Source organism: Rhinolophus sinicus, linkage group LG06, assembly GCF_036562045.2.
Source record: "Rhinolophus sinicus isolate RSC01 linkage group LG06, ASM3656204v1, whole genome shotgun sequence".
Taxonomy (NCBI): Eukaryota; Metazoa; Chordata; class Mammalia; order Chiroptera; family Rhinolophidae; genus Rhinolophus; species Rhinolophus sinicus.
Window position 1 is genome coordinate 54,784,684 of NC_133756.1, and position 27,936 is coordinate 54,812,619.

A 27,936-nucleotide genomic window follows, 5' to 3' on the forward strand; every position below is an offset into this window, starting at 1 on the left:
CAGTTTAGTCAGTGTTTTCAAAGGACAAATTTTGGGTGCTCTCTGTTATATATATATTTTCTTGCAATAATTTTATTTTTTAAATTTTTACTCTCCGTGGGCTTATTTTTCTTTTTTCCCTTCTTCAACATGAGATAGAACTTAATTAACTTACAGTCTTTCTTCTCCCATCCAGGATCTGTGCTCCACTTTTTACTAATTGAAAGCTTATTCCAACTTGTGAAATAAAAATGACAGCTACAACTTTCCTCAGTTGAATTCCTGTGTGACTCCATATCTACTAATGTACTTTTTTTAAATTGAGGTATAATTGACATATAACATTATATTCGTTTCAGATGTACAACATCAAGTTAATTCTTAATACCTGTTCATACTGTTTCAGTAAATATTTCTTAATGTAAGAGAAACGCCATGATTATTAAAAAAAAAAAAACAACAACAAACTTGGGAAGTGTAAAGTCTGTGAATTCGGTTGCTCAAAGCCCTACTGCCCAGGGCTTTTTATCACTATAACTTCTTCATGGCCCTAATTCAGGTTTTTCTTTCTCTTTTTCATAGATTATCACAGACTTATTAGTCTCTGTTCTTTCTCTCTTTTGCATAACATTTATTTGCTTGTTTGTTTATTCATTCAGCCAGCATTGACAATCTATTATGTGCTAAGTAAGGAGGTATATAGCAGTGAACTAGACTGAGAGGCAGGGTCTCTACATTGAGCTTTTACACCTTGGGCCTTTTTCATTTGTCCAGTGTTATTCTTGCCATTTTCTCTCTGTTGTCGTTTGAGCTGTAACTCCATATGCTGAAATTTTGTTCTTAGAAAAGTGTGTGTTGGCTTGGGATTTTTGTGCCTTTGCATATGTTCCCTCAGCTTATTAAGCTGTCTCTAAAGTTAGTCTGGGAAACCACTGCTCATCCTTCAGGTTAAAAACTGAGCGTTCATGAAGTCTTGACTGACCCTGCCTCTTGCTCCGGAATAGGTTAGAAATTATTTTCTTTTTGTATATACTTATTATAGGAATTTTCTAACATAGTTTTTGTTTGTCAGCAGCATGGGTATTTATTTCCCCACTTAGGCTGTAGTTCCTTGGTGTTATGTATTTATCCATCGGTATTTATTTCTCTTAACACCCAGCATAGCACCTGGCACATAGCAGACATTCAATAAATACTTGTCGGATGGTGATAGCCATAGTTTAAATAAAATCATCATGTTTTTCTTAACTTTCGTTGGACCCTTATTCAAAATGGCTCAGATAATGGACTTTTTGTTTGGCTAAAATGTTCTGGTTAATTAAAATTATATTTATTTTGAGATACCAGTTTTTCAACTGTAAGCAGTTAACAGCTTGGGAGACAAAATTTTATACTTTAGTTTTTATAGTAAGGCTGCAGTTTTGCATATAAACCATTATAAATGGAAATTAGGATTCCAAGTCAGCCAGTCTGTAATTTGTAATATACCTTATTTGCAGTGTTCCTAATACTTATCACCCCTATAATGGTTTCAAAATTTAACCTTGTGCTCTAATGAATGCATTTCTTCTCAGTGTTGCCCAGATTTGGGACTAAGGTGTCTGCTGATTCTGAGCCACTAATAGTCACCCTGACTAGGGATCCCAGCAAGGTGAGAGAATAACACCTACAGAGGGTAAGAGTGACACACTCTTGAACTGCTATACACCTATCCTTACCCAGTTGTCTGGCCCCTCAGGTAAAGAATGTGGCGGGGCTTTATACATTGATAAGTTCACAAAGAAAGACCTTCATAGTGGCATTTGGAGGTCTACAGCCCAAGTGTTGCCTTCCCACCTAAGCACCTGAAGGCAGAGCTCACCACTCTCCAAGTCCTGCCTCACATACAAAGCGGCCCCATGCAAATTCTTATAACCTCAATTTCAGGTATACGTGGATAGCTAAGGAACACTACACAGTTGAGGAAAGCCTGGTACATGAAGCAAGAGCCCAAGATAAACAGGAGAAATGATCCCTAAAGAAATAGATAATGAAAAAGGTTTACTGAGAGCTGAACTAACTAGTATGATTGCAAGAAAACTTTCCGTCTAGACACATCCTTATGAAATTTGAAGACATCAAGGATAAAGAAGGATAAAGGAAGATCCTAAAAACTTCCTGATGGGAAAAAATGCAGTAACCTACCAAGGAGGAAAAATCAGTGGCATCAGCTTTTTCAACATCAGTGCCAAGTGCTGAATGTAGTATAGGGATATCATCAAACTTCTGAGGGAAAATTATTTTTAATATAAAACTCTATATCTAGGAAACTAGCAGTCAGCTGTGAGGGTAGGATTGAAATAGTTTTACATACATAAAGGCTCAGAATATTTACGTGCACACTTCCTTTCATTGCATGCCACTGTTCCCACAAAAGAATATGATCCAGAGTACAGAGGGGGAAGGGCAACTTGGAAGATGACAGGCACGGAGGGTAATCAGTCCAGACTGGTACAGGAACATGAAGAGCGCTAGAAGCAAGTGTTACCTGTGGAAAAAAGAAAGGTTTGAAATTCTCCTTGACTGACTGAAACAAGGAGGCAATAAAGGGATACATTAAGTCTGGGAAAAATAAAAAGTGAATAAGACAAGATGTTAAATAAGATTTTGCCATTAATCATTTTGCAGTGATTAATATTTACAGTTAGAGGATGGGAGTTGGCAATTAATATTTTTTATAATGTTAGATCTGAAATTGATCAGTTAAAGAAAAATAGAGAAATGTAAGCACATTATTTAGAAATATGGCAGTAACTCCCAGAAGAAACAGCTGAAAGTGTTAAAACATCAGCCTCTGGAGATGTCAGAAGGGATGGGTGGGGAATTATTCCATTTCATTTTAATCTTCTCTATACTACTTGATTTAATAAAAGTATGCGTTATATTTTTATTATTTCTAAAACTAACAGTTACAGGAGAGCCAGCCATTAAGCTGCCTGCTTTATGCTTTCTACCCTCTAGGTCTGACCCCGGTTCCCTTTGATGCTCTACTTTCAAGGAAACCTCAACCAGAAAGAAGGCAGCCAGTCTCAGGCTTCGTTGTACTATACCTGCCTCAAGAGACAAAAGAGAATTTCTTCCTTGTAGCTTTAATGCAGGGCCAAGCTTCAGTAGATCGCCTCTGCTTCCCTTGTAGCTGGGCCTTACTTTGCCCCTGGTTGGCCTCATGAATTTGATCATGTTAAAGGTCCCACCAAAAGTGCCACTGTTGTTGGGTTATGTTATATCCTTCACGTGTGATTTCCCCCACACGTGCTACTTTTCCCAGGAAAGGGAAGAATTTGTGGAAAAGAGCCTGGGAAAGATGGCAGCTTTTGCTTTTTAAGAAATGAGATCGGTCAGGACCTGAGATGCTTGGTTTAGGATAGCAGCAGAATAGGTGGTTTTCTTCCCTTTCTCTCAGCACTGCTGGTCTTGTCTTGCTGTTGCATAGTCTTTTGACTTTGCGGATTGGGTGTGAGTCAGAGGACGGGGATTGCTCCAGTGGGAGGTGGCATTGCGTAGGAGAGTGGGTTTTCCTTCCTTTACTCCCTTTGTAGCCAAATGGTATTTTGTAGGCTCAACAGTAGTGGCGGGGGTACAGAGACGTGGTTGTGGTGGCTCTCTTATGGCTGATGGGGGATATCAGAGAAGTTGAGGGAAATTCTCAACAGCACAGGAGAGGGATGAAAATGCCTTCTGGGAGGAGGGTTCTTTGTTGGGGAATTAAATTAACTGCTGATAATTTATTGACTGTTGTGTTCCTTCTACATTCTGGGCGCTGTGCTAGGTACTGGGAAAGTAATGGTAAACAAAATGTGAGAGTCTTCTCCCCTTCTCCCCCATTACCTAAAGACAAGTAGGTAACTGGAACACAGTGGGAGAAGTGTAATTACGGGAGAACTACAGCAAACCAAGAGAGCATATAACCTAAACTTGGTGGATGGACCTGAATCAGGAAAGGAGACTTAAGAAGGAAAGTCTAGCTGAGTATTTCTTACCATATTCTTGGGCTCTGAAGATAGGGACCTTGATTGTCTTGAAGGAAGTATAATTAACCTGAAAGTGGGTCAAATTTCTTGATATTTCTTCTACCACTCACTGAGAAAGTATACTAAGTCTGTCAGAGTCTTAACCCATATTCTTTAATATTAGCCTGGTAGTAGTCCTCGGATTATCTCAGACACATGAAATAAACTGCTCATGGTCTCACCAGGAATATTCAGGTAGTTTCCTTGTTAGCTGGGGCAATAAATTGGGGAATGTAGGGAAGAAAAAAGCCACACTATTTGAATCAAGCATCCAGTTCCCAAGTTCTTGAGTCAGGGTTTTATTTCTTGTGGGAGTCGTAAACCAAGAAGGAAGAAGTGGCGTGAACCCACTTAGTTTCAAGGGAGGAAACTTCTTGATCCAGACAGTCTCTTTCAAGGTGGATATCAGTAGCAGAGATGAAACAATACTTCTCTAATAATAATGGCTTTATTGATAGAAATAGTCTGTATACGTGTGTTGTCAAATAGGAAAAGCAAATAGCAAGTAGGGACAATAGTAGTAGTGACTATCCTGGAAATATAACGTTCTGTTCTGCTGCTCCTGCTGCTCTGTCACCTGTATTGTGTGCTAGGAGGAGTGCATGTACTGAGTCAGATCGTAGTAACACTGGAAAAGTGTACATCATCCCGAGTCTGTGACCAGGGTATGTCGTTTTCCTGCTTTTATTTTACAATCATCTTAATATACCCACTTGAGCATATTTAATATACGTCCTGCATATGTGTGTGTCCTTGATAATATATGGTGTTATATATGCATGTTTTCAGTTTGCATAATTGATTATTGTGTTGTAAATTTTTTTCTGCTGTTTTCATTGATACATTTATAAAATCTTTCCATTTTGAATGTATGCTCCACTTTAAAGGTCACAACAATATACTACATTGTATAGTTAGATTTCAGGTTTTACATTTTACTCTTATGTCTTTAATCCATCTGGAGTTCATTTGTGTGTGTGTGTGTGTGTGTGTGTGTGTGTGTGTGTGTGTTTTGTGAATTAGGGATACAGTTTCTTCTCCATTTAAGGTGAGCCAGTTTTCCGAACACCATTTAATAAATAATACATTCTTTCTGTACAGATTTGTGGTATCACTTTCATCATTTTTCAGCTTCCCATAAATGAATATGTTTTGGAGATACCTATTCTGTTACATTGGCTTTATTGTCTATTCCTTTTTTTCTGCAACAGTTTTTCTCTGGAATATGTCATAGTGTGTGGTAGGGTAAGTCTTCTCTTTGTTCTTCCTTTTAAAAGTTGACTTAGCTATTCTATGGACTTGCAGTTTTTCTTACTAATTTTATAAAATATTTGACCTAAAAAAATCCTGCTGTAGTTAATTGGAATTGTATTGATCTTATATGCTAAAGATGATCTGCCAAATGCATTGAAATGTAACTTGCATCAACTCCATTGGGAGAAGTGAGACTATTTAGATGTTCTTAACATCCTATAAAATGCAAAGGTATGGACTGGAGGTTCAATGGGTGTTGGGAAGAGCAGGGAGCATCTTATATAACCCAACAGCAGAGGTAGGGAATACATCTATGAAAAAAGCTGCTTCTCTAATAATAGATAGATAGAAGTGTGTGTGTGTGTGTGTGTGTGTGTGTGTGTGTGTGGTGTCAAATAGCAATAAGGTAATACTCCCTTTTTTTGAAGGTGTGGGCCATCAAGTACTACTCTGATGGTGTCAGTGTTAATTGGTACCTTTTGGGGATTAATTTGACAATATCACATTAAAATATATACATAAGATGGTTTGGGGGAGATGGAGTCTTTAATTGAAACAGTATTGGCCATAAGATGATAATTGAAACTGGATGGTGAATACCTGATGGTTCATTATGTTTGTTTTGTCTACTTATGTATGTGTTTGTAATTTTTAACAATAAAAAGGGAAAATGTACATATTCTTTGATACAGTAGTTACTGGTATTTTTTATGAATTTATCCTATATAGTAATTGTAACATTTAAAAATGAAATATAAAAGGATGAAACTGTATTATTGCTTGTAATAGTAAAACATTGGAAATGTCCTAAATGTTCTTTAGTTGGGTAATAGTTGGAAAGTAGCATAGCAGTTGATGATAAGAATATTTTATATACTTCTATTTTATACTTACACAGATGGATATTACATTGTCAAAGACATGTTATATGAGAAAAGTTGTAGAATAGTATATAATCTATATTTTGTTAAAACATTTGTATGAATTATATCAATATGTGTAGTATATACATAAGAAAAATCAGAAGATTTACAGTTTTATTTTGTGGGAGGAGGTAGCATGGGGAATCTTCACCTTTGACTTTCTATATTATTTATTTATTTTACCATCTGCATGTTTACTTTTGCAATCAGAAAGGAAATAAACTCTAAAATTAGTAAAATTAATTTGGCTTCTAATAAAGGTCACATTCTAGAGAAGAGGGAATTAATCAGTGACATTAATGGGGGAACACAACCTTACAAGGGAGATGTACCACGTTTATCCTGCTTATGTTTTGAGTTGTGGTATTGCGGGCCGTTTACCCTTTTCTTTTTTGCTTTGTTTTCTGTAAAATTTCTTTGGACAGAGAAATTTTAAAAGAGGATAATACTTCCACAAATATCTGTTTATTAATGCAGTTTTATATTTGATTTTTGTTCTTCATGTTTATATGGATAAAGAATTGGCATATATAATTAGAATCTATTGTTTACTCAGAGCAAAACTGAAATTATTTGTGCAGTTATTTTTAGAAGAAATTTAACTCGTTAAGCATAGATTTTTCTTGAATTAAACTTGAACTTTATAAATTTCATATAACCTTTCTGCCTTTTATATACCATGCTATATGCAGAATATTGAGGGTACATCTGTGCATAAACCTAAGACACATTTCCTGTTTTTGGTGGCGTGTTGGGTTGGGGAAGGGTGGTATGTGTCGCAATGGGCAGAAGACTGTAGGAGTAGAGACAGTTAAGTGTGTGTAACTTTGCCCTGGAAGTTTGGCTGTGAATGGGAGGAAAGAAATAGGAACACAAGGAATCAAGGGAATTTTAGTTGTTCTCTTTTCCCTACAAATTCTTGAAAAATTTTAAGCACAGTTGAAAGATACCAGTAGAAAGATTTATGGAAGGCTGGCTCTGGTCTATAATTGTATAAACTTCGTCAAGTTATTTAATCTGTTGTTGCCTTACAGTTACAGTTTTTTTAATATTTAAAAAGGGATCTGTGAAGTGATCATCTATAAAAATGTCTGTATTGCTTTGTTCTGAGTTAAATTATCTTTGTTCCCCTGCTACAGTAAATGGCTCTTAATAGGGGCTTAAAAATGATTTGTGAAGGAGTAAATATGCAGAATGCTCGTGTAGTAGAGTTGAGCATGTAGTACGGATTCAGTAACTGTCCCCAGTGGTTGGGCTGTAAATAGAGGGAAAACATAAGGAGTTGGTGGTGGGAGGGGGCGTAAGGCGTGGAGGGTAACTATTAATAGATTGTCTATCATTGAAACACAACATACAACAAGTATTAGGAGAAACAGGGCAAAAACTCTAGGAGATGGTAAGGTAAGAAAATGTTTGAGATCTTATAATGTAAGGACATGTTGCACAATGGGAGTAATACAGTGGAGAGTAACATGGAGACAGACCTTGCCATCATGAAAAAAGAGAATTTATTGAAGCAATAGTAGAGCATATGAGACTGTCTGGGAATGTTTGCAATTTTGATTTTTGTACATCTTCATTCTAGAATTGGAACAGTCTAGGTCCTGTTAGTCACCCTGATATTCTATTGAGGTCATTTCTCACCCATAATTATGTTGCTCAGGCTTTGGTTAGTTTCTTCAACTTAAGGGAAAGAAAAATCCCTCAAGTGACCACTGGATTTATAGCTTTTAGAAAGTTGCTTGCTGATAATCATTTTTGTACCATGATTTTGAAGGCATTAAATTGTTTCCGTGTCTGGAGAAAGAAGGTTCTCAGCCTGGTATTGAGCATTTCTGCTGATAAAATTCATTATAGTGATTCATCCTCCATTTTTACTTATCTCTAGCAGTCATCAGACTTTTAAACCTTTTAGCCCCTCTAATAGTAGTAAAGTTGCCTTTTCTTCACAGCTGACTATGGCAATAATATATGGCAATGTATGTTCCTTTATTTAGATCATTGGTTCTCAAATTCTTTCAGGGTGTCTGCAAGGTGAAAACCATTTTCATGATAATACTGTTACTTGCCTTTACCACTGTGTTGGCATTTGTACAGATGTTGTAAAAACAATGTTTGGTCAAACTGCTTTGTGCCTTAGCATGAAACGAGGCAGTGGCATCAAACTGTAACTAGTATTCTTTGTTGTTGAGCACTTACAGTAAAAACACACGTATGCATACACACATGCACACACACAGAAATCTTACTTCACTTGAGAACATTCTTGACGAAACAGTAAACATTATTTTCACTATAACTTAACCTCGAGTTTAGGTTTTTTTTAATATGTGTGATGAAATGAGAAGTATACATAACGTATGTATTGTTTGTATTGTAAAGTAAAGTATATATTATGTCATTGTTTGAGTTGCTAGCTGAACTGGCAGCTTTTATATGGAACACTATTTTTACTTGAAACAATGATTAACTTGGATCTATGGCAGATATTTTTTGAAGTGACACACTCACTTCACTTATATTTACTTTCTTATTTACCATTTTTGGTTTTCTTTATTTGTTCCTATGGGTTGGAGTTAACCATCTGGTGTCATTTTAATACAATTTATTTCCCACTACCTCTTTTGTACTGATATTGTCAAATATATTACATTTCTATGTGTTAATAGGGCTACTAATACAATTACATACATATTGTTTTATATACTTACATTAGAGGAAATAAGCATATATACTGTATTTTATAATTAATTACCTTTATCAGTGTTCTTTGTTTTCTTGTGTGTGTGTATGTGTGTGTGTGTGTGTGTGTGTGTGTGTGTTTGAATTTTCACCTTGGTTTACTTGCTTTTAATCTTAAGAACTTCATTTAGTACTTCTTGTAAGGTCTTCTGCTAGCAACAAATTCTCTTAGTTTTTGTTTATCTGGGAGTATCTTTATTTCACCTTCATTTTTGAAACAGTTTTACTGGATATAAGTTTCTTGGTTGACAGTTTTCTTTCAGCGTTTTGAATTATATCATCTCACTGCCTTCTGGCCTTCATTGTTTCCGATGAGAAGTTGATGTTACAGGATTTCCTTGTACGTGATGAATAATTTTCTTGCTGCTTTCAAGATTTTTGTCTTTTTTTTTTTTTTTTTAGCATTTTTAGTATTGTGTGTCTGGGTATAGATATCTTTGAAGTTTCCTAGTTGGAGTTTGTTGATCTTCAATGTATAGATTAATGTTTTTTAGTAAATTTTGGAAATTTGGGGAGATACCAGATACCATTAAAATGTTTATTTTTCAAACTGAGACTGTATCCTTTAAACACTAACTCCTATGCTGCCCTCCTTTCAGCCGCTGGCAACCATCATTCTACTCTCTGTGTCTCTGAGTTTGACTACTCTAGTTTCATCATATAAGTGGAATCATACAATATTTGTCCTTTTTATCCAGCTTATTTATGTCTTCACATTTCATCCATGTTGTACCTTATAACATAATTTTCCAGAATTTGTATATTCTTAGGTATTGAAATAGGTATTCCCAGTTTGTAGGTATTGAAGCATTTTTTTCCTTTCCCACTTGTTTTATTTTTGCTTAACTTTTATGCTATTTTTGAATCATTGTTTGTCTAGTTTTACATATTTTTGTTTAATTAGTAAAAAAAATAATTAAATTGAGAAAGCAAAACAAAACAAACACTGCTTTGTTATCTTTAAGAAAGTTGATGGTATTCTATGCTGTTTATGGAATAACTAATATGTAAGTTATAATATTTTTAGAATGTGTAATTTTGGGGTCATTTGTTTAAAAAAGTAAAATGATCTTATATTTTTCATTTGAATATGATTTTGTGAAATTAGTGTTTCTCAATTTTAATTTTAAACTCCCTCAAGTGCATATTTAAGAGACTGTGATACATTACCATCAATAAACAAGTCTTAATTCAGTAGTGATTCCCTGTAGGGAGGTCATGACTACCCTTCCCATGAGTTGAATATACCCAATTACCCCAAAGTCACTGGTTAGTTTTAACTATATGTGGTATAATCATTTTTATTCTTTATCAAGTGCTTATGAAATTGTGCCATGCAACTTCTTTTAGTTACATAAATTTCTTTTATGGGTAGTTAGCTAAACCCAGGTATGAGATTCAAGGCATTCTTTGCTTTTGACCATGGACTGCTTACTTCAACTTACCGTTGCCCTTAATAAGTTAACTTGGAGTGGTTGCTGAATCCTGGCCTCTCCTAAGATAGTCACTGATTGAATATTGAGAACTGCTCTCATTTTGTTTTCGAACTTCTTTGTTTCTGCAGAGTATTTGTGATTTTGAGTTATTTGTCCTATTTTCCCTCAATTTAAGGTTTTTAATAAAGCAACAATTTTAATTAACATGAAATATATCATTGGTATAAAATAAGCTCTTACAAGTATGTTAATCTTGTATATGTTTTATCTTTTATTTCCTAACCAGAGACTCTACAGGGGCAGGTAATTCACTGGTCCACAAGCGGTCTCCTTTACGTCGAAACCAAAAGACCCCAACATCCTTGACCAAGCTGTCTTTACAGGATGGACATAAAGTCAAAAAACCAGCATGTAAATTTGAAGAGGGTCAGGATGTCCTAGCTAGATGGTCAGATGGCTTGTTTTATCTTGGAACTATCAAAAAGGCAAGTTACCTTAATGTCTTTTGCTGTTTTTGCAGTAAACTTTTCATCTTGAATTTAAATTTAGCTTCATGTTTTTCATTTAAAAGAAATCACAAGTATTCCTCTGTATTTCAGATAAACATATTGAAACAGAGCTGCTTCATCATCTTTGAAGACAGTTCTAAATCCTGGGTTCTCTGGAAGGACATTCAAACAGGCAGGTGCTACTATTTCTCTTGAACATGATTTATACTAAAATTTGATTTTTTTTTTTTTTTAGAATGTCATTTTTGAGTGTTTTCTGTTCAGCAGGGTATTAAGATAACTCAGAATCACTTTTGAGGAGAGGCTGAAAAATCAGTGTTCCCTTCATAGTCTTCAGGGAGTTATGATCTATATTAAAGATCATAAAAGAACAAGAATCACTCTGTTAGGGTAGAGGTAGACCAGAAGACAGATGCGTCACTGAAGCACTCCTATAAACTAAACTATTGTTAGGACCTTCTAGGAATTGAGAAGAAAATTTTTAGTCACTAATATGAGTAACACTTTGGGCTTCATCTTAACTATTACTTATATTAGTACAGAGTAATGTAGAGAGTAGGTTTTGAAAACATAATATTTGTCAGATGTTTTGGAGAATTAGGACATATTAAACAGGCTTAGAGGACTAGAAATATTCGTTAATATGAATGGTTTGAAATTACTATTTAATTTTTTTTATGTTCATGTGGGAAAATGAGGCTGTATTGGGGTGCATGTAAAAATGAGTACAGATATGCTTTGGTTTGGTTGTAGGTATGTTTCTGTAACGCTTTTCATTTTTACAAGCTATAATTGCTGTAAGCCCTTTGAATATGCTAAATAAAAATGTTTTTCCAGGTATCTCTTTCATGGAAATCGCTTTATTTATTAAAGGTATAAATACTGAAAATCTTGAATATTTTAACTGCACACTAAAGCACCACTTTTGGTTTTTCTTTTACTGGGTTAATAGACCTGTACTAAGACTGGTGTTATATTTCCTCTTGTGGAAAGGAGATTTAAACTCTCTTTCCCTAAAGGATGGATATCTTTCTAAAGTATTTAACAATTGGATTTTATATTTGAATTCCAAGTGTAACTTTATGATAGGTTCCTGCTGTGTTGTATGTTTTGAATCTGAAATTGATGGGTCAGTGAGAAAAGGGATAGGATATCTTCGACAGTAGTGAGATCGAGCTGGTCTTATTACACTGCATACACAATTATCCCTTTGCATGTCTGTAAACATGAGTTTCTCTGTGGTGGGACTGAAACATGTTAATGCTACTTCTGTTCCCCTTCTATTAGCTATGTGTTCCTTTCAACCTTTGTACCTTTTCAGGGTTCCTGTGGGTTAAATATAGGTCTCTCTGTCTTTTGTCTCCTCCTTTCCCCTGTCCCTCCCTACCTCCCTTCCAGAAAGAAGGGAGAAAACTAACGGTGCATACAGTTAGAAAGTTGTCATGAAAGTGAGGGTCCTGTCCAACTGGTGCCTCACTCTGTTTATCAGTTTAGAGGTACCAGTGGTTCTTTTCTCACTGGCTGCTTTTACCATCCTTAGAATTACAAAGGATTGCTCTTTGGCCATTTAACTCTTTGTAACATCCAGAAAGTAGCACACATGTAACTTGGATCTTGCTATAGAAGGAGCACGTGAACCTGAAAACTGCATTATGAAGGCTTTACTGTGGAAAGTAGCTTTAGTAGTTTTCTTCCTGTAAGAAACTTGCTAATAATAGATATTATCAAAATAACTTAGTAAGTTAGAATAATTTCACTCATCTAATAAGGATTCCTTTGAAAAGTTTACATAAATAAAGAAAAATGTATTGTTGTGTTAGTAATCAAAGAAATGTGCACGGCAGGGAGATAATATGATAAAACCATTACATGAATTTAAAAGGATTTTTAATCTTAACACCTAATACTAGTTATGGTTTCTGTGGACATGATACACTGCTGATGGCAGTATAAATTTATGTTTTGGATATTACTTTGACAGCTGCATTAAATGTGTAAAAACGTTTTATACTCTTTATACAGCAGACTCACTTCTAGCAGTGATTCAAAAGAAGTAATTCAAATGTAGAAAAGCGAGATGAAAAAAATTTGCTGTAGCTTTATTATAACAACAACAAAAATTTTGATATATCAAAGCTGAAATGGCTAGAACTTTATAATCAATTGGATTTAGAGTAAGGAAAATGATAGAATGCCACTGAGCTACACAGGAAATTCCTGTCAAGTTTATGTACTTGGATTTCACAAGTAAAGACATTCCTTAGGGTTGTTTCCTGAGGTGAACACCGTTTGTTGGATCAGCACCCACTTTTCTGAGGAGCTGCCTTCCCCCACACCAGCCCACATGGTTGCAGTGAGTCAGAGCAGGCACGTACCCCAGTCTGAGGCTGTCAGTCCTTCTCCTGGGAAGTGCAGGTTTGGACTGAGAGATCCCAGGTTTAGTCTGGTTGCTTTCCTGACTGGAGCTGTACATTTAGAAGCTATGGGAGGCCATGTCCAGCCAACTGTGCAAGGAAGTAAACAAAGCCTGGGAAAAGAAGAGGCTGGAGAGGAAAAGAAACCAAAACAAACAAGCAAAAATGCAAAAAATGAACAAACTGAAAAATTTGATAACCTATGTGTAAGAATAGAGGCGTAATAAAGTAAGTTTGGTTCTTTCCACTGGATGGAATATTATATAGTTACTAGAAGTTATAATTTTGGAAAGTGTGGTGTGAAAAATGCTTTTGATAGAAGATATATAGTATTAATGAAAGGAAGCATCTCACGGTGGAGAGAATATGGATTCAGTCATATCTAGGTTTTAATCCTATAGTCTTGATACTTTTTGACGAGGGTCCTTGGGTTGGTTACTTTATCTTTCTGAACCTCATTTCCTCTTTTTAAATAGGATATTTATCTAATAAGCTGTAGGATTAAACAAAATAATGTATGTCAGGAGCCTAACAATGCTTGGTCCATAGCACAAAATTGTAAATTTTTATTGTTACTATGTGAATAAAGCCTATGTATGAGTATTTTAACTGCATATCAAAATTGATGACAAGAGTGATAAAATAATTGTGTTAGAGTGATAAAATCATATTCCAAATTTTGTATAATAAAATTATTTTAAGAATAAAAATGTTTTAGAACAAAAATGTTTAAGGAAGAAATAATTTACCATGTTTAATGAAGAATAATTTATTCAGGTAAAAAATATAACTCGTAACTGTGGAACCCCCAACTCTTGTTGCAGTGGGATTTTGTTAGGGTACATTGTTGGGCATATTTCCAGATTTCAGAAGCTAGAGAGAGTAAATAATTGGTGTTCAGCCTGTTTCATAAATTAGTAAATAAAAAGAAATGTTCCAAATCCAGAGAGAAAGAGGTCATTGATATATCTTTCTTGCCCTTTTTCTTTAGTCTCATGATGTTAGGCAGTGTAGGGTGAGTGAACATGTACATGGGTGCATTTGTGTTCTGGAGAGTAGTTCTGGTGTTCACAAAACATCCCCTCCCCTCTCTTCCTCCCCCAGGAGAGTGGGAAAATCAGCAGTGAATGAGAAGCCATCCTGCCTGAGAGGAGTTTAAATTATGCCCTTGGCAGAAAGTAGGCATCTTAGGTTAAAGGTGGGAAGAACACAGGGAGCAGAGAGATAGCATTTTGTATAGAGTACTTTGCCTTGAGAAGAAATCATTATGATCTAGTGAACAGACGTCACCAATATGGGCTTCACTGAGTCAAAAAGTAGTTTTGTTATATGCAACACTTCTTTATTATGACTGTCTTTTTAGTGTATATTTGAACTATTTCAGGGGCCACTGGAAGTGGGGAAATGGTCTGTACAATATGTCAAGAAGAGTATTCAGAAGCTCCCAATGAAATGGTTATATGTGATAAGTGTGGCCAAGGTAAACATCGATTTCTTTTACTTTTGTGGAAAAGTTTTGTTGCATACATAATCCCCCTGTTGAATATTAATGATCAAAAATACTTTATTTTGGTAATATGAAGCTGTTAACGATAAATTTATCCACCAGCTGTAATTATATTAATGTAGGAAAAGAGAATACTAAAATGCCTTCTTGAAATTGTGTTGCAGTATTTATTAATAAAATAGAATTTGCTTTATGCTTTTTTTGATATTAAGGATATCATCAGTTGTGTCACACACCTCATATTGATTCCAGTGTGATTGATTCAGATGAAAAATGGCTCTGTCGACAGTGTGTTTTTGCAACAACAACAAAGGTATCTTTTAAGTGTTTTGGGCTAAAGCCCTAAGTGGAATTTGTAAGGCACTATCAACATAGTGATTTGTATACGTTGAAAGTTTATTTGAATGAAATGAACAATTAATGCTGGGTAGAAAGAGGTGCTGCTTATTGTTTGACTAATGATGCTTAAGTGACTTGCAACTATTCTTACACTTATTTTCCGATAGTGGTCTTGGAATTGGGGCAATAATTTGAAAGACAAGACAACAAAATAAATAAAGATTATTATTAGTCAAACAGTTTGTGATATGGTAAGAAATTTAGAATGAAAATTATTTCTTCAGCAGTTTCAGAAGCATTTTTAAGTTACAGAATTGTATTTAAAACTTTATCCTTCACTCTTTTAAATAACTTTTTCCCTCTAATATAGAGGGGTGGTGCGCTTAAGAAAGGACCAAATGCCAAAGCATTGCAAGTCATGAAGCAGACATTACCCTATAGTGTGGCAGACCTTGAATGGGATGCAGGTCATAAAACCAATGTCCAGCAATGTTACTGCTATTGTGGAGGCCCTGGAGAGTAAGTACATGTAGTTATTTAATGCCCTTTAATTAATTTTTATTTGCTTATATTGTCGACTTTATTTTTTGCGGTTTGGGAGTGATAGTGAATTGTATATTCATGATACTTTATTAAAGTATCAATAAAGGAAATTAGAAGCTGTAGTTTTATTCATCTTTGTCATTAAATGTTTGATAAATAAATTAATCAGAGTTCTAACTGAGAATGTTTAGAAATTTACCTTTAACATTTGATCTCTGGTCTTAGTTCTGCTCTATGGAACATCTTATCTCTCTTAGGAGGTAACTCTTAAAATATTTCAATTCAGCAATCATATTTCCCACTCACATGACTCACATACCAGTAGTGCTCTCTTTTCCAGGCTAAAGTCTGCCATCAAACATTCTTTATGGCATGATTTCTAAACTCTTATTTCTCGCTCACCAGTTTTTGAAAGTTAGTCTTGAAATACGGTGTCAGGATTAGAAAATGGAGCGTTGTCAGGAAGAGTCTGACAGAATATAATGGGGCTATTAGAGTTCTGGTCATTGTGCTTCTGTTGTTGCAAAGAGAGATTGTACCAACTTCTTTTTGGTCAACCCGTCATTTTCTTTTGCATCATTTGGATTTGTAGGTGGTCAGCTAATACCTTCAGCTTTTTTTTAATACAAGCTGATATAAGTCGAGTTGTACATCATGTATTTGTACTACAATTAAAAAAATATTAGTGAATAACTGTACATTTAACTCTAAATTACTGTTGTTGATTTTTTGTGTCTTGTGAGACTCTGCTTCTCTTAAGACGGTGCAGGAAAATTCTGGGATATGTTAGGTATTTAATGATGAAAACATGAATAAATTAATATATAAACAAATGAAATTTTAGTTCTTTATTCTACCTCATCTCTGAGCTTAGGGAATTTTTGTGATTTAACATTTTTATTATGTTTATTTTATTATAAACATATTATTTATTTTATTATATTTTATATTTAACATAACACTTCTGAGTTTTTGTTCATTTGCAGATTTAAGAAACATTCTGTCTAGTTTTAAAAAATCACTTATAAAAAAGATACAATGAATCGGCCTGGAGATTGATTTTTCTTCTTTACTCGTTTATAACTAGCATTTAGTTTAAAGCATTATTCAAAATAGGTAGAAAACATTATAGACATTATTTTATGAGCAGATTTTCATTATTCTTCAAGTACCATGACTACATGAGCTGTATTTGATACTGCTAATAACTTAACTTCGGCACCAAGCAGAGTACCTGGAATGTAGTATTCATCAGTCTTTGATGAATAAATGACTTTAGTATCAATCTTCATGCTTTTGTGTATATGTGGCTTAAAATCAATGTGGGGCTTACTTTTTGAGCAAAAGAATTATTAGAAGAAAACACGTTTGGGTGGTAAATAAGGATATCGATTATCTTAACCTTATACTAACTGAAAAAAGGATATCCTTATTCTGTACAATGCCACGTAAAAAACAAACCCTTTACCTCATCAAAAGGTAGTAATTTTAGTCTTAACTTTTTTCTTATAGCTGGTATTTAAAGATGCTACAATGCTGCAAATGTAAGCAGTGGTTTCATGAGGCTTGTGTGCAATGCCTTCAAAAGCCAATGCTATTTGGAGACAGGTAAGAAGGGCATTTGAACTTCACTGATTGAATTTTAAGTCTTTTTTATTGTGGTTTTGTTTATAGTTTCAGATTCCTAAAAGTAGTTTTAACATTGATTTGTAAAGGGGTTACCTTAGAGGGAAAATATTGAATAATATTCTTAAATTATATATAACACCATGTTTCCCCGAAAATAAGACCTAGCCGGATAATCAGCTCTAATACATCTCTTACAGCAAAAATTAGTATAAGACCCGGTCTTATTTTAATATAAGACCCGGTCTTATAAAATAAAATATATAATATAATATAGTATAATATAATATAATAATATAATGCCAGGTCTTATATTAATTTTTGCTCCAAGAGACGCATTAGAGCTCATTGTTCAGCAAGGTCTTATTTTCAGGGGAACACAGTAATTTAAAAATACACATAATTTCTGTGCTTTTGAATATTATTCCAGAAAGCTCTTAAGTATTTGATCATTGATTATGTTTGCTTTTACTGTCCCACAATGCTCTAAACTATTCTCATTGGTATCTTCCTTTAAAGAACCTCAAAGGGATCCTATGAAAGAAAATTGAAAAAAGCCACATAACCTTGATACACACAATTTACACCTTAGATCTAAAGGATTTCTAAAAACAGACTTATTTTGCTTTCTGGATTAGGAAATGTGGGATAGCAGAGCTCTAGAAAGAAAAATTAAAGATAGAACACTAAACTTGGCATCAAAAAACATGGTTTTAAATCTTGGCTGATACCATTTACTATCTTTCTGAACTTAGGAAGGTCAGTTTGTCTGCTCTGGACTTATTTTACCGGATTGTTTTCAGCACTGAATGTAACAATGTACATGGAGGTAGCTATTACAATTCCTAGTACACACAAGCCATTAGTAAACTATGCCTATATATGACTCTGTGTGTAAACGCTGAAGGTTTCTAATGGTCTAAAAAAATTTGCCCCTTTGTCCCCAGGTAGGAACTATTTCATTATTTGTTGTTCCCGGGGAAAAAAATTCTTTAAATCACAGACAGTGTCATAATTCACATTATACTTTTCTCTGTGTAACAGTCCTTAGGTCAATTATAGAATATGCACTTGCTGAATATTAGCTTTAGTTGTTAAATAATGTATGTATAGTATACCCTTGATATCTCAGTATACAGCTTTTCCTTTTTTCTTAGGTTTTATACATTTATTTGCTCTGTCTGCAGTTCTGGACCTGAATACCTCAAACGTCTACCATTACAGTGGTAAGTGTGGACGTTTCTGATAAGGAGCAAAAGAGAACCATATTCTTAAACCTACAGGATGAAACTTTGTATACATTTACTTGGCTCAAATAAAAACTTTGGTCTTCTTTATGTCTGGCTTTATTTCTTTTATTTATCCTTAAACATAATGTCATCTTCACCAAAGATTATCTAGTTTCATTGCTAAGGTAATAAAGCCATTCGTTTTCTAATGTCATAAAATGTAATTTTTAAATATCTTTTAGATGTTCAAAATTCTTTTTCGTGTTTCCAGTTCTTTTGGGCATTCAGAATAGCATATTGTAGAAGAGATAAAGTCCTTAGTCCTTAAATGTGCCAATTTCTGCTTCACAGTAATTCTTGGGCATGGGAAGTGTAATGAATTTGGGGGATTTACTGATAAAATGCTTACCTATACAGTAGTTCCCCCATCCACGGGGTGGGTGCCTGAAACCATGGATACTACCAAACCCTATGGTTTTTCCTGTACATAAATGCACTTTACACCTTCTGTTTGGTGAATTGTAGACATTACTACTCTTGAACTTTGGGCCCATTATTTAGCAAAATAAGGGTTACTTGAACACAAACACTGCGGTACTGCAAGTTGATGTTGATCTGATAACGAAGATGGCTCCTAAGTGACTAATGGGTAGGTAGTGTGTACAGCCTGGATAGGCAGTACAAAAGGATGAGTCGTGTCCTAGGTGGGACAGAGTGGGACAGCACTAGAGTTCATCATGCGTCTCAGAACAGTGCTCAATTTAAAACTTATGAATTGTTTACTTCTGGAATTTTCCGTTTAATATTTTCATACTGCGGTTGATTGCAGGTAACTAAAACCATGGAAAACAAAACCAAGGATAAGGGGTGGTGGGGGCTACTGTAGTTAAGTACTTAGAAATTTTTGTTATATTTTACATATTTTAGGAAAAAGTAACACTTGCGAATCAGATAAAGTCTGTTTAAGTATGGTCTATACTCTAGTTTATATGTAGTAATTAAAACACAACATTTTTTATTGTAAGTTGTTTTATCTTGAAGTCAGATTCTTTTTGAATACATTTTAAGAAGTTATTCAAATATCTTTTAGTTTATAGTTACTATTCAGGATAAGTACATGTTTAGTTCATGTTTTCCAGTTATTTTCATATGTAATGATTCATTATATTGTAAATATGACTTATGATATTGACCCTCTGGTCACCTAAATACTTCATATTGGATTTTTTAAATTGCTGATGTTATAAAAAATTGTGTGATTTCTTAACAATAACCAAGAGCATTGTTTTTGCATATTTTGATTTTGATTTTTTTTGGATTCCAGGGTAGATATAGCACACTTATGCCTTTATAACCTAAGTGTTATTCACAAGAAGAAATACTTTGATTCTGAACTTGAGCTTATGACATACATTAATGAAAACTGGGATAGATTACATCCTGGAGAGGTAAGTGGTTTTAGAGCTAACTTCATTAGCTGCTTGATGTCTCTTTTGTTTTTGTTAAAGCAACTAAGACACATGTATAAGCCACAGATCTAAAGTAGAATTCTAGTTTTAGTTCAGGGAAAAATAACTTTGGCAAGGAAATCAGGACCGGCCCTCTCATCTTCCTGTTCGTTGCCTGTTAACTAGGAAGGAAATGGAGGAAGAGGAAGTGAATTACTTGAATCTTCAATTTTTCTGAAGTGAGAGTCATTGTAGTTAAAGATGGAAGGTTGGGAGAAATCCTTATTATTGGGTATCTTACTTAATGGTTTCTGCTCTTTTTCTTCTAAGTTTCCTATACACTTAAAGATGTAACTAATGCTCTTTACAAATCTCTTGTTGGTATTCATAAATCTTTGACTTCCACTAATAGTGTTAGAATAATGAGTTAGAGTAGTGAAACTATCTGGAGTTGGAGATTTTCCCTCTCATTCAGACATCTCATTTTTCTTTTCATTTGGGAGGTTTAACCACTCATGCTGGCTTACAAAGAATCCTTTTTTCAATGCAGTATAAAAGTTAATGCACGTTCATTGAGAAGATTTTGACACCATAGAATAGCACAAAAAAGAAAGTAACTAGAATAACTTTAATTGTTACCTGATTTTAGCATTCATTTGGAGTTACTAAAATACAGGTTAACTACTCTTAGGTTAAATAAAATTTGTTTCGTAATATGTGGAATTAGATGTATGAATTTTAGTTACACATATTTTGAGGTAAAAATTGTGTAAACTGATTTGACATTGAGGAAGAATTTCTGCATTTGTGGCTTTTAGACATGTGATAGTTTATAAGGTTCATATCAAATAGGATATCAAGCGATTTTGTTTTTTTGTTGGGATTTTATGGCATATCACAGAGCATAATGCACATTTATTTAAAAGCTAGTTGATAGATCTGTTGCATAAAACAAAATAAACATTTGCAGAATACTTAGATTTTTAAAATGAAGGATATTTATATAAATGACTAATCACTGTGTTGTACACCTGATACATATAATATGTCAACTGTAATTGAAAAATTATTTTAAAAGATAAAATCAAGGATAATATTAAAATCAATTGTGCTAAGATGTACTGAGTGTTAGAAGTTGGAATATAACACACTTGTTAAGTTTTCTGTTAAATGGTACTTTTTCAGGATGAAGTTTGAGTGAAAATGAATGACTTGCAAATTTGATCAATTTTAATAAACTGATTAATAATAAAAGAAAAAAGTAAGTGTAGGACACTAGTAACTGTAGTGTTCTTTATAGTCAACTTAATATGTGATGCTCTAATATATTCATTTAAAATGTTTTATTTCTAGCCATGATTCTTTCAGCATGTTATGCAGATACATTTGTATTCCTGTTAGTACATTTTATGTTTTACATGATTAAATTCTGCAGTAGTTACTTCATGTAGACAGTGGACATACACATAAAAACTCAAGTTATTGTATTTATTTCAAATGCTATCATTCTGAATTAAAATATAAGTAATTCTTAGATTTTAGTTATAGGAAACAATAAAAATCACAAGTAGTTTGTTTTATTAAAGAAATGAGTTCAGTTTATGAATTTCGGGTATCTCGGTTCCAGTTGACCTGATACGTATCAGAAGAAATTTATTTCAGCAATAGATACATGTTTTCATTTTCTGTAGTTTATGAGACAATGTCTTAAAAATAAGAAATTTCAATTTTTTTATTCTTTGCCAATATGGAAAAATGTTTCTCTTTTTGTTTAAAAATTCAGATAAGCATGATTACAATCTAATAAAACTTTACAACAGAGAAATTTTACTTTTCTGAGGAGTGTTCCCCCTTTTTTGAACCATCAAATTATCAGAACAAATGACTTTCAAATCATTTCTCATTGCTCTTTCTCTGCATTAAGAAAAAGAAAATATTCATGCTTCTTAGATTATTCATGTGTACTTAGCCTAGTTATTTACAGATGGAAGTTCAAGTTTTAATTCTTTGTTAAGTTTCTACATCTTTATATAATACAGACCATAAAATTTATGCCAGTTGGGAATGTTTATTCAGTGACTTTTGTCTAATTTATTTATAAATGTTTGTGGTAATAGAAACAAAGAATACAAATAATGGATTTTTCTAGATTATTAAAATAATAAATTTTTGGTTAAGTGAAATTGAGTTGCAAATTGAATTCTGTTACTAATCCAAATTTAGATTAACAAAAATGTCCATTTGTGTTCAAAATTTTAAAAATTAGCGTTAATTACTTCCAAAACATGGGAAATATTGTACGTTAAGTATATTATTGGTTAATTGAGTACCTAGGAGTACTCGAGAGTCATTTTGAACATCAGTTCTCATATGTACTATAGATTATATGACAGACACCTGCTCTAGAAGTTCCTCCTCAAAAATGAAACAATAAAGAAAAATAGTTGTGATTTTGCTCTCTCAAAAAGTGGAGTTTCCTCCCTTACCCTGTCTAGTTAAAAGAAAAAAAATTTTGTGATGATTTGAGAAGTTGAGATTTTTATGACATTTTGTTTAGGAATATAATGGACACCTAGTCACAGGGGGCACTTATTCATATTTACTATTTGTGAGTGGAATTTCATTTACATATGACGACTGTGATTGAAGTCAAATGGTATTTCTCTGTCGTTTGGGAAGCCAAGTAAATAATTATTTACATTTCTAGTTACTTGGAGCAATCTTATATTGAATCCATAGTATTATTTGTTTAGTGTATTATGCTTTTTGTCTCTTGACTGCTATAAAGGATATACTGTGACCTTAATAACAAAAAGAAGTTTAAAAACGTTAAACTTCTTTTGGAGAGTATATCCTATGATACTGAAAGGCAAATTTAACATTTATGTATCATATGTTTTTCTTAGTTAATTATTTTCAGGATTGCTGTGAAAAGAAGCTGAAACTTTTAGACCGTATTAGAACATACAGCTTGATATGTTTCCTTATGTGATTTGTTTTTTACGTTTGAGAATTAGTGACTTAATGCGTATCATATGTGAATATAGCTATTTGAGAAACTATGTTTTGAAATGTTTTCTTTGAGATAGTGTGTGTGTGTATATATATATATATATATATATATATATATATATTTGTGTCCCCAAATAATGGTTGCTTAAGATTTTTTACTTAGAATTGAGGTATCACTGTTTACCAGGTTGCTTTTGGGAGTTAAAGAGAGAAAGTAATACTTTCTGGAATCTGCCTGTTATCATTTGTCTTTGATTTCTAATGTGATTTGAAACCCTAATTCTGTAAGGACAACCCACTTTTCTGTTAACTGTGGTATTAACAATGTGAGTGCTGTTTCATTTTTGAGAGATGTAGGGAGAAAAGTATAGATAAAACTCAAATGAAATACTGTGGCAGAAATGATGTTTTGGCTAGAGAAAACTTAGTATGATAGAGGTGGTATAGTATTTTTAAGTGAAAATTGTAAGAAGCATGATTAACAAAAATACTTGGGGTTTTGAGTGTTATATATTAGCATACAGTATTAGATTGGCAAATAAATTACTTAAGCTGTTTGGCCTGCTTAGGCTTATGTGGCATAGAATTCAACACGTGTAATTGATAGGTGTATTTTATTGAAGGGGGAAGAGTTGTAACTATACATAATAGCGTTTATTCTATATAGAAGTATACAACCCTGACAGTAAATGTATAGTGTGAGATTGGTGTCTGTAGAAGGAGGAACAAAAATGATTATTCTGTTGAATATACGAGGTGTGATCAAACAATACAGTGAATGTTTAAACAAACAAAAAAATTATTACAGTGAAAGACACATTGTCATTAATCCCTCAAAATACTCCCCCTCTCTTCAAACACACTTATCCCATCGTTCTTGCCACTTTCTGAAGCAGTTTTGGAAGTCCTCTTTTATGAGTGTCTTTAGCTGCGCTGTCATGGCTGCCTCAATGTCCTGAATGGATTCAAAATGTTTTCTTGTCATGGTCATTTTGATTTTGGGGAAGGGCCAGAAGTCGCATGGTGTCAGATCCGGTGAATGAGGTGGAGGAGGACACACCGTATGTTTTTATTTGACAGAAATTGTCGTACCAGTGATGTGTGACACGGAGCCTTTCTGTTGTGATAAAAAAATATGGTGAATGCTGCTGCCGAGTGTCATCCAATGGGAAGGCAGGATCTTCAATACGGGAAACGGTGTGTCAGACCTTAGTAACAGTGTATGACAAGTTTTGTTTCGTTCGGTGCAGTCAATTTGGTGTGAACTATGGTTGAGAGAAGGTGTGTATTAAAGTGTACCATAATCGTCCTCCATCATGACAATGCTCCATGTCACACATTTGTCTGGTATATGGCAATTTCTGTCAAATAAAGACATTACGGTGTGTCCTCATCCACCTTATTCACCGGACCTGGCACTGTGTGACTTCTGGCTCTTCCCCAAAGTCAAAATGATTCAGGACATTGAGGCAACCATGACAGTGCAACTAAAGACATTCACGAAAGAGGACTTCCAGAACTGTTTCAGAAAGTGGCAAGAATGATGGGATAAGTGTGTTCGAAGTGGAGTATTTTGAGGGAGATTGATGGCAATGTGTGTTTTACTGTAATATTTTTTTTAAATTTGTACATTCACCGTAGTTTTTGATCACACCTCGTACGTGTTATAAAACTTCTGGTAAGATGGAAGAGCTAGAAAATAATGTTCTTCTATTACAGTTTATTGATTTACACTATAGTATTTGCACTCTTAGTTTCTAAACTACCGAATAGGATCCTGTATGTGAGTTGAAATGTACAACTCTATGCAAAATAGTCCTGGAGTGCTGAAGGAACGTACTTACAGATAAAATTTCTGAGAAACCATAGAGAATAAGTAGCTAACAGAAAGAAGAGAGTTCCTTGTGATTTTCAAGTAGAAAGGAGTGGATTTGAGAAATTAGAAAGTCATTTTTGTTGTTGATTGTCAGCAAAATTGTAGAGCAGATTTTTCAAATACATGGTTTGTGAAGATTTAAAAAGCAGTATGAAAAAAACATTGATTTATTAGAATAAATCATGTTAAATAACCCGGACTCTTTTTCGTTACGGTTAGCGACACTGGTATGTCAACTGCTATGGGCATGGTGTAGACATAGTGTAACTCAATTTCATATAAGATGCTGAATGTGACCTGGTTAAAGTAAAAATTAAATGGATTTGTAACTAATTGAATGATAGTAGCAAAAGCTGTCAATGGCTTTAAATATTCTTGAGGGAGACTCTAATGGAGAGCCACAGGGTTCTGTCTTTGTCTCTATCCTCAGTTCAAGAAAGATGACAGAATCAAGAGAAAAGATCATCTTGAACACTGAGCTGAAAACAATATCAGATTAACAACAGTTATAAAGCTCTGCTTTTAGGCTTAAATATACAAACAGTACAGAAGAAGCAGGTATGATAGGGGATACTTGATTTGATAGAAGTTCATCTGATCAGAGTTTAGAGTTGGGGTGGGGAGGGGGTTGATGAGGAAGAGGATGGAATTAGTTAGCCAAAGCTTCATATGAAATAATTATGTGATGTTGCTGCTAAAAACTTTAACCTAATCTTATACTTAGACATAGCTGCTGTCAAATATTTGAAGAACTATCTTATAAAAGAGGGAATAGAAGAGTTCCAGGAAGGAAGGTTTCGTCCACCTATGGAATGGGCTTCCTCAGTAGGTGCTTCAACAGCTTTCTCATCAATGGTAATAGTTAAGTCAAGGTTGAATGAATGTCAGTACTATAAAAGGGATTGCAGTGTATTGATGGAAGCTTGAATTAAATAGTCATCTAGAGTCTCTTTCAAGCTTTAAAGTCTGATTCTTTTACTTTTCCTTTAATAGAAATTCTTTGGACACTTAAATTATATTAGGAGAAAGTGGTATGGAGGAATGAGCACGAAGTTGTCCTATTTTTTAATTATAATTTTCTTTGAGCACCCAACACATTGGCACAGAATTGTCTCTCAATGAATGGTGAATGAATGGACTTATTGTCACTTGGGTTTAAGTTCTAGCTCTCACTAACCAGCTATATGAATTTGAGCAGTTCACTTAATCTTTGTTAACTAATTTGTAAAATGAAGAGTTGGAGTAGATGATTGTGTAAGTTTCTTCTACCTCCAACATTATATTTAGCAGATTTGTTTGCTCTTTTTTGCTTGAAGCAGTTCTGAGGTTTGGGAGTTTTAACTGGTAAAGAACATAATTGGTAGTAATTTTGAAAGTGAGTTGTGATTTTTTTTTTTTGAAAGTGAGTTGTGATTTTTTTTTTTTGAAAGTTTTTTTTTTAAGTTTTTTAGTTTTTGTGACTTTAATAGAGGGTGGTCCTTTTATAATTTAGAATTTTTTTTTGCCATTGCGGCCCAGTCTTTAAATTTTGAGGAAGAGGCAGAAATGATTCTGAAGGAAGCCCTTTTGTAACAAAATAGAATATTTTCTAGAATTTAATATTTAAATTTTAAAATGGTTTGTGATGATAAAAAATTACTGAGCCATTTTAGATTTTGGGTTTGGCTAAAGTCTATAATTGTTAAAAAATAAAATCCCTAAATTTCACGGTAGTTTTTAAAATTACAGAGATTATTGGTTTGTGCTAATATTAGAAGTATTGGGAAATAAAATTGTATGTTTCTCACTACTTTTTATACTCCCTATTCATATCTATTAGAAGCTTTTATGGTTGATATTAAAGTAACTCAAATATGTTACTTCCCCAGGTTATAGAATTAAAATAAATTTAATGATAACTAATCAAATCCTATTTTGTGGTATCTTACAGTTTACAGTGCAGGATTTATATTCACCTTTTTAAAGCCTTGAGAGATTAAATGACCTTAGATCACACAGCTAGTCAGTGAGGACCTGGAATTAGAATTTAGACTTCTGACTATCAGTCAGTACACTTTTCTTCTGCATCATATTGCCTCTATCTAGCCCCTATATATAACTAATTGATGAAATTACAGTGCGTTAAATTGTTTCTTGATACTTCACAGCTGGCAGACACACCAAAATCTGAAAGATATGAGCATGTTCTGGAGGCATTAAATGATTACAAGACCATGTAAGTTGATTTATTTTATGTGTCCCAATGAGGGAGACATTTATTAAGTATAAGGAATAATGACATTGTTTAAGAATTGTGGGATTTGTGTTTAGAACTAGTACATAACAATTTTAAACTTTCTAATGTTCTGTTCTCTTTCATTCAGAGTAGAGCATTGATTCTCAGAGCAATCCTATAGGAGTGGGAATTTGGCCTGGTCATTTGCAAATGCTAGTCAGAAATGATTTGTTTTTATAATGCAAGCTACTGAAAGTGAAATAAAATCTTGTTAGCTGGTGGGAATATGCAGAAGATAGGTGGATATATTGTAGAGAATATGGGTTTTAAAATGTTTGAGATCTTTTATGATTTTAAGATTTGTTATTGCCATCGGTTATAGAAAAGTAGTATATTAGTGGTCTTTAAGTTTTTGATAATTAAGTGATGTTTGATATTTTCTTGTATATGTCTTTTTTTTTAAACCAGCATATGTATATTTCTTAAAAATACTTTCAAAATGCAATAGAAATAATTTTTTTAAATGTATTATGCTGGCTCCAACCAACTATTGACTTACATTATAAAATTTTGTTGGTGACAAGTTTCTATTTTTGAACTTGGCAGCATTTCCTCATTAAAAAAGTGTTGTTAGTGGCTAGATTTTTAGGCCAGCTCAAAAAGCCATAAAGTACCTGACCAGATACTGTATTGGTAAAAATACTTCACGGGACAATGAATTCTGTAATCCAGTTTAGGGTGCCAGAAATACATCTGTTCCTGTTATGGTAGAAATGGAGGGCTCCCCCTTTTCAATCCTATGTAAAAGTGGAAGAACAGTCCAAGCATTTGGTAG

General features: G+C 33.8%; 1 protein-coding gene across 3 annotated transcripts in view; it reads left to right on the top strand.

Moving 5' to 3' along the window:
- The window catches only part of MTF2 (metal response element binding transcription factor 2), a 58,410-nt gene that overhangs the window by 21,837 nt on the left and 8,637 nt on the right, over positions 1 to 27,936 (top strand). Inside the window, exons 2-11 of one of the 3 annotated variants that reach the window (XM_074335147.1) lie at positions 10,670 to 10,686; positions 10,767 to 10,868; positions 10,983 to 11,068; positions 14,691 to 14,786; positions 15,026 to 15,126; positions 15,523 to 15,671; positions 17,208 to 17,303; positions 18,479 to 18,547; positions 19,875 to 19,998; positions 27,034 to 27,101. In XM_074335147.1, the coding sequence (XP_074191248.1) occupies positions 14,711 to 14,786; positions 15,026 to 15,126; positions 15,523 to 15,671; positions 17,208 to 17,303; positions 18,479 to 18,547; positions 19,875 to 19,998; positions 27,034 to 27,101 (683 nt within the window). In that variant the 5' untranslated portion in view covers positions 10,670 to 10,686; positions 10,767 to 10,868; positions 10,983 to 11,068; positions 14,691 to 14,710. Of the gene's footprint in view, positions 1 to 10,669; positions 10,869 to 10,982; positions 11,069 to 14,690; positions 14,787 to 15,025; positions 15,127 to 15,522; positions 15,672 to 17,207; positions 17,304 to 18,478; positions 18,548 to 19,874; positions 19,999 to 27,033; positions 27,102 to 27,936 lie in introns of all 3 variants that reach the window. The other 2 variants (XM_019752792.2, XM_019752783.2) reach the window with 2 other exon arrangements.